This window comes from Moschus berezovskii, chromosome 19 (genome assembly GCF_049115385.1).
Source record: "Moschus berezovskii isolate FMDL1 chromosome 19, NW_MosBer_1.0, whole genome shotgun sequence".
Lineage (NCBI taxonomy): Eukaryota > Metazoa > Chordata > Mammalia > Artiodactyla > Moschidae > Moschus > Moschus berezovskii.
Window position 1 is genome coordinate 55,845,820 of NC_142478.1, and position 7,429 is coordinate 55,853,248.

General features: G+C 58.5%; 1 protein-coding gene across 1 annotated transcript in view; it reads left to right on the forward strand.

Moving 5' to 3' along the window:
• Positions 1-6,258, forward strand: part of VPS37B (VPS37B subunit of ESCRT-I) — a 29,896-nt gene extending 23,638 nt beyond the window's left edge. Inside the window, exons 2-4 of the mRNA XM_055404467.2 lie at positions 1,463-1,634; positions 3,244-3,326; positions 4,032-6,258. Coding sequence (XP_055260442.1) covers positions 1,463-1,634; positions 3,244-3,326; positions 4,032-4,535 — 759 coding nt within the window. The 3' untranslated portion in view covers positions 4,536-6,258. The remainder of the gene's footprint in view (positions 1-1,462; positions 1,635-3,243; positions 3,327-4,031) is intronic.
• Positions 6,259-7,429: the final 1,171 nt, after the last annotated feature.

Below are 7,429 nucleotides of genomic sequence, written 5' to 3' on the forward strand. Positions count from 1 at the left end.
GATCCCAAGAAAATAAAGTCTGTCCCTGTTTCCATTTTTTCCCCATCTATTTGCCATGAAGTGATCTAGGTGGGGAGATGCAGATTAGGTGTCTGCAAAGGAGAGAATCTGGGGAAAATGCTGGGAAAGATTGAAGACAGGAGGAGAAAGGGATGACAGAGAATGAAATGGTTGGATGTCATAACCGACTTGATTGACATAAGTTTGAGTAAACTCTGGGAGTTGGTGATGGACAGGGAAGCCTGGCTTGCTGCAGTCCATGGGGTCGCAAAGAGTTGGACACGACTGAGCGACTGAACTGAAGGAGAGGATCGTCCCCATCCCCATCCCTCAGCGGTCAGGGCCTCCCAGGATCTTTCTTTGTTCTCACCTGTGTGTGTGTGTGTGCGCGTGTGCGTGTTGGGAACTGTACACAAGCACCAAACGGTATGGCTGGAGTGGGGAGGGTCAGAGCCGAGGCACCGAGGCCAGGAATCTACAGTCAGAGGAGCAGGAGGAAGGAAGCAGCAGCGAAAATAGCCTGGGTGGGGTGGGGAGGGGTGGGGTGTAGATGGTATTACTGCAGGGTGGACTTCGGGATGGCTGGTGTGGGGCTGAAGGAGCACTTCTGAGCGAGGCCCAGGGCAAAGGAGTCTTCACATCCAGGCAGCGACGGGGCTGCGGGCTGCAGAGGACCACCCAGCAATGGGGGGAAAGGGAACTGAACTAGGTGCACGACACAGTGTTTTTGCTTTTTCATTCAGGTGTACTTTTGGGTTATGTTTCTTAAGGACTTCCTCACCTTTTCTCAGACTTCCCACTACCCCTCTCACTGAGGTCCAGGTGGGCTTCTCCACCCCCACACAATCTCTCACCCCCTGGATGCCCAGAACCCCCGTTGGCAGATAAATCCCCCACCCCCATCTTTGGGCTGGCGGCACTGGTGGACCAGTGACCAGGAGCTGGGCCTCTGCTCAGATGCAAAGAGCCTGCAGTGGGCATGGGGACAGAGTAGAACAGGGCCCCTGAGCAGGCTCCTTCCCAGGGTCTCGGGCTTTCATGTTTGATCTCAGATCCTGGTGACTAAGCCTGAATTGACACCATGCCAACCAGCCCTCCTCTGATAAGAAGTGATTCTTTCACTTTTCTGGAGTAGCAGCAACTTGTTTAGGAAAAGCCTAGCTCCGAATGTTTAGCACCAGTCACTTCTAAGAGCACAGTGGCAGCAGCAGTAAGGAATTCTGGTCACAGCAAAGCTCCGGGCATGAAAGCCTCGCAGGCCCCAGGACAAAGCCCAGCCTGCGGGCCAGAGGGAGAGGAAATGGCCTTGCTCTTTAAGAACAGACAGCAGTGTTCAAGATTGGGGCTGGAGCTGGGGTGGGGGCAGCCGCCCAGCCAAACATAAGCTCTTGGTCCCATGGCCCCGGGGATGGCGCTCAGGGGTTAACACGCTGCTTCTCATCACCCTGTTTGGTCCTTTCAGACACAGAACGTTCAGCTCAACAAGGAGATGACGCTGGCCAGCAACCGGAGCCTGGCAGAAGGAAACCTCCTCTACCAGCCCCAGCTGGACTCTCGGAAGGCTCATTTGACCCAGAAATACCAGGAACTCCAGGTGCTCTTTGAAGCCTATCAGATAAAGAAGACCAAGCTAGGTAACTCTTTTAGGGTGGTCTTTTAAGAATAAAGAGCTGATGGAAGGGTGCATTTTCAAGCTGTTGCACTAACCAGGAAAGAAAGGTTATTTAGGGAACAATTTCAGATTAAGACAGTGATCACTGCTGCCAAAAAACCATCTGTATATAGGATTGTGTCACCAGTTTAGAGAAAGAGACTTGATTGCCTTTTCAACAAGACTGTACCTTTTCCAAACAGCATAGGAAAAAAAGGCAGTATTCTGAATTATGATAATACAACTAGTGTTTTATCCTGTGAGGTTGGGCCCTCACAGTTAATTCTGAAAGAGATTGATCACTGGAATACTGTTATTTTAATGTCACACTTCAATTTGCAGCCATTATGAAGTGACCCAGGAGTTGACTAGCATTTGAAGCCTTGAGTAGCTTTCAAGGAAACTCTGAGATTGATAGAAAGTTAAAAAGGGACTTCCCTGGTGGTCCAGTGGTTAGGACTTGGTGCTTCCACTGCCTCGACCCTAGGTTCAGTTCCTGACCAGGGAACTAAGACCTCATGTATCATGCAGCGTGGCCAAAGAAAGAGAGAAGGTAAAAAAATCACTCTGTCCAGTGACGCTTCAGTGCCATCCGATCCCGTGATCCCTGTGTCTCTGTAACTGTAAACAACGTGTACTGTAACGCGCCTGACAGGCTGAGTAGAGGCGCAGAGACCGGTCATGCCGGTGCTGGCAGGCACGCGGGGCTCTTGCAGTGCTGGGGGGAGTGCGAACTGGAGATGCGGTCTGCCAGCGCCTGGAGCAGTGGAGCCGCGCGCTCTGATCCCCCAGTCTCGCTGGTGGGCGTCTCCCCCACAAAAGCGGGCGTTCGCATCTACCGAGAGATGCACGCATGAGTGCCCCTTGTAGCTTTATTTGTAAGAGCTAAATTTGGAAGCAGTCTAAACACCCGTCTCTGGACTGATGGGTACGTCGCGATATGCAGCTTTCCGTGCCACACAGCATTGAAAGGCATGAGCTGCCCATTCGTGCCGCCACAAAGGTGGTCTCAGAGACCAGTGAGAGAGGCCAGTATGGAGCACGCTGTGTGAGTCTGCTTGGATGAAGCTCAGAACCAGGCAGCGTTCCTGGAGAGTGGACGTCAGCACCTCTGGGAGCAGGGCTGGAGCCTCTGCAGACGTTCTGTCTCAGGCTGGGTTGAGGTGGTGGTGGGTTTATACACTGAAGATGTGTCTCCTTTCGGTATTTATGTCAGTTATCCTTCAGAAATCCAGAGGAAGTAACGGGGTGGTTGCAGGCATAGGTCAGGTGCACAGTGGTCGCCCCTGAATCGTGGGGCAGGTGGTGGCACGGCTGCTCTAACTCGGGCACAGACCGCCCCCCCATCACGTGCACTTCTTCCCCTCCTGCATGTTCCCACTTTCCCCTCTGCTTCCTGGAAGTCCACTCACTACGTGCACTCTCCTGTCGCCTCTCCAGCTGAAGTGCGCTCTTTCTTTGAGGGGGCACGGGGTGGGGAGTCTGGGCGGGGCGTGGGGCGGGGCGTGTCGCTCCGAGGGGCTGGGGACCGAGGTGAGCTCTGAGGGGGTGCCAGTGCCCCCTGACCGCGTCGTGCCTCCTGCTTCTTCCAGATAAACAGTCCAGCAGCGCTTCCTTGGAGACCCTCTTAGCACTCCTGCAGGCGGAGGGGGCCAAGATTGAGGAAGACACCGAGGTAATTCTGGCAGCCCCGGGGGACACCCCAGGTTGGGGCAGGCGGGCCTGTGGGCTGAGGAGTGCACCGGGCAGGGGTCCAGGGGAGCAGCGGGGCGGCCAGGTCTTCCAGTGAGGGGCGCGTGCTGCCCTGAGACTCAGCACCTGTCCTGTGGGTGCCGGCCGCTGAGTTACCATCTGTTGGAGTCAGCTGGCTGGGCGGAGCCTGTGGGCACAGCCCAGAGCACCTGAGGCTCGAGCCTTGCTCAGTGATAAGGGAGCCTTGCTCAGTGATAAGGAAACGAATCGGGGTCAAAAGTTGAGCCGCTGTGGCACAGTGGGGCGGGCAGCATGGTGCCAAACTGGGCCGTGTGGTCTGATGACCCACTGGGCGGGGTGGCCCTCTGGCCTGTCCCGCTGGCCTGCGTGGGGCTAGCATGTCAGGTCGCAGCCAGTGGAGGGAAGGAAATGGAGGTCTCGGGCCCCGTTGCTTGAAGGCCGGCTCTCGCAGGGCCTGCTGCCCGTCCAGTTTGCGGTTCGGGAGACGGACAGGACCAGCCCTCCTCTCTTGGCCCCTGTCCTGGGTGGGCCACGGTCTGCAGCGAGGAGGGGACGGGTGTCGGGAGGAAGCTTGCCCCGGCTCCCCTTGCCCCGGTCGGTGGGGGGGTCTTCCGTCCCTAACAGCTGACCTGCCCGCCCCGTGACCGAGTTTCTCCTGCTCCTTCAGAACATGGCCGAGAAATTCCTTGATGGAGAACTCCCTCTGGACTCCTTCATCGACGTCTATCAGAGCAAGCGGAAATTGGCCCACATGCGAAGGGTTAAAATTGAGAAGCTCCAGGAGATGGTGCTGAAGGGGCAGAGACTGCCACAGGCCCCCGCGCCCGCCCCGCTGCCGCCCAGGGTGCCTGAGCCGGCCCCTGCCGCCCCCTTGCCCTACCCCGTCCCGGAGGCCAGCGGGCCCCCCTCCGTGGTGCCTCGGCGCATCCCGCCCCCGCCGCCCCTGGCGCCTGCAGGACGCTTAGCCACACCTTTCACCGCAGCCATGGGCTCAGGACAGGCCCTCCCGTACCCAGTCGTGCAGTGCCCGCCCCTGCCCCCCCGAGGGGGCCTCCCCACCCAGCAGGGCTTCCCTGCGCAGCAGTTTGTGTCGCCACCATACCCTCCAGCGCTGCCCCAGAGACCCCCGCCCCGGCTGCCCCCCCACCAGCCAGGCTTCATCCTGCAGTGAGCTGCACTCATCCTCCCCGGGAGGCTCCCTTGCCGCCTGCCGGCTGGGGCTCCACACACACAGATGGAGGCTGTGAGCACTGGCTGCTCTGTCAGGGTCTCCGGTGCCCGGGGCAGGGCGTCCGGCTGGTTTTCGAGCCATAAGTCAGTGGTGATAGACCTAGAACCCTGGTTTTGGACTCTGAGGCAGCTGTGCGGGGCCTTGGCCGGGCATGGCTGTGGTCGAGCTGGTGTGTGTGTTCAATATGGTTTCTTGTTCTGTGTTGATGAGCCCCTGGGTTTGGGGGAAAAAGCCTCCCCTTCCTCTCCCTCCCCCTCCACACCTCTGTTCCCACATAGGATCGTCGTCTTCCTGTTGCAGCTTTATTTAATAAGCACGGTTCATCATTTCTGCTTTATTTTCAAGACGGTTCTGTACGTCCCAGCCCACCACCCACCGCAGCCGCCGGTGGGGGTTGGTCGGGTGAGCCAGTCTGGAAGGTGCTCCCTGGACCTGCGTGGGGCAGGCGGTCCTCCCAGTCCCTCCCTCCCTGACCCTGGACGCTTCACAGCTGCCCACGGAGTTTGCACTTGGCCCCCAGCCACATCCAGAGGCCGGCGAGTCGTGGCCGGGTGAGGAGGAGGGTGGGAGCTGGACTTGGCACACGGAGGCCGTCCGCAGCTCCTGCTCCTCCTCCTGGAGCCAGCCCAGGCTTTCTGTGAAGACCTACTCCTCCAATGTTTTTACTACGTGTGTACTTTTCCTGTTTTATATTGGGGAAGAAAACATCTTTTTTTGACACTCATAAGACCATTCAGGGAAACTTTTGGAAAAATGCACATACAGTTCTGAGCAGGTTGAGGTGCAGATGAAGTGACGCAATTTCGTTCCGTGCAAGCAGCGCACAGTCGCACCTGCAGGCCCGTGCTGTGCCTTAGCTTCACCTGGTGCCGGGAGGGGCAGGCCAGGCCGGGGGTCTCGTCTGCATTCGTTCCCTGTCGTGTTGCAGGTGGAAGGAAAGTCCACCCACCTCGAACCAGGATACTTATTCGTAGCCAATATTCTCTGCCTCCGGCTGGGCGTAGGGCAGGGGTGCGGCGGCCGCCAGCAGCCCCTCGGTGTGGAGGGGGGCTGACGAGCTCTGAGGCCCTGGCCGCACCCTGGGTGCTCCCTGCCCCCCTGGGTGCTCATCTGCATGTGCCATGTGTGCCGGGCTCCCAGGGCCCAGCTGGGGCAGGGGGTTGGGGGTGGTGGTGCCCCCCTCCACCTGCTGATGGAAAAAATCACGCTGAGTGGTGGAACTCGGACCTGTGACTCCCCAGCAGGCCACGGCCCAGAGGACAGAATCCAGGCGGCGCTCAGACGGGGTCTGGCCCAGCAGGCCATGGGCAAGGCCACCAGCCTTTGTCCTCGATTCCTGTACATTTCTACTCCTGGACTTGAACTCTGCTGTATCATTAACTGTTTTTCAAGAGAACAACTGTACAGGACAACTTACTGCCCTGCCAATCAGGTGGGCCTGCCACATCTGTGAGCCTCGAGAGAGGTGCCACCACGCCGTACCTCTGCCGTCCGCCCTGCCGTTGGGGGTGCCTGCCCCGTCGGACGCCGCCAAACGCATGAGCTCGGTCGGCGTTGATGGGAAGGGGCCGCCAAGCTGGCTTCGCTGTCTCTCCGGGGCCACATCTGAGCTGTGGCTGTAAAGCTGTAAGATCCTTTTTAATAAATAGAGAATTGTTAATAACAGCCTGCCCTTTATTTGCCTGGGGAGCCTTGTGATGTGTCTGGTTCTGGCGTCTCAGCAGTCAGCGTTCCGACAGCGAAGTGGACTGGTAAGGTGGTTGAAGTTAAGACACGGAAGGCCATGGAGGTGGCCGAGGTGGCTGCCTGGCCCGGGAGCCCCAGCCCTCACAGCAGAATTGTTTTTTAATCAGCTTCTCAAGGTATGTCAAGAAGGAAGCGCATTCCCTCTTCCATCAGAAAGTGCCTTTGTGGTCCGGGCTGCCCTGCCAGCGCCTCAGAGCAGGGCACTCAGGATGCCCTCTGGGTTCAGGCCAGCCGATGGGCTCTCTGGTGAGGACATTCTCTGCTGATTTCAGGTAGACTAGTCCAGTGGATGACCTTCTGCTCCAGAGGCTCGCCCACAGGTGTTCGGAGGGGACCCATGGCAGCATCACGGGCTGCTGGAGGGTGGGAAGGGGAACCTTGGGCCCATGGCCCTGGGCTGAGCTGCGTCGCTGCCTCTGTACCCCTGGGAGGAGCTCTACTCAGGAGCACGAGCACTGGAGCTGCCCCGTGGAAGCGTCCCCGTCATCATCCACTTTAAACAGATGTCGTTCCCTTCACGGTGCTGAGGGTGTCGAGAAGACACTATGGTATTCCTGTGAGAGGGGGGCTTCTGCTGAGAAAGCAACTTGCTTTTGTTTACGAGAATGTCTCTGACAGTTTCCTCTTTTCCCCGTGGCTGCTAGGAAGCTTACAGGCAAATCTGTAGTCTACCCCCAGTGGGGCTGGACAGTGCGCTTGGCTCCTCACAGCCCTGCCTGAGCTCTCCCCCTCCTCCGGGCCATGTTGCTCAGGACCCGTCCAGGGAGGCCCAGGGCCCAGCCCCTGCCAGAGTGCTAGGTGGTGTGCTCACTGGTGGGGGCTCCACAGAAAGATGTCTCCACTGGGTTGGTGAGTGTAGTCAGCGCAAACGCTTCTGCACTGGTTTGGATTTGGTGCGGGAACCAGGTGCGTCAGTCTGTTGGCTAAAACCGTCTCCCTAGCAGACAAGGAGCAGACGCCGCTCCCTCTCGGTGCTCTTCAGCTCACGGAAGTTGGTTTTCGGAGCACTTTCTCACCTGACCTCACCCGCCCCTCACAGCCACCCTGGAGGAGGCGGGGCCCCACCTCGGGGTCCGGAAACCACAGCC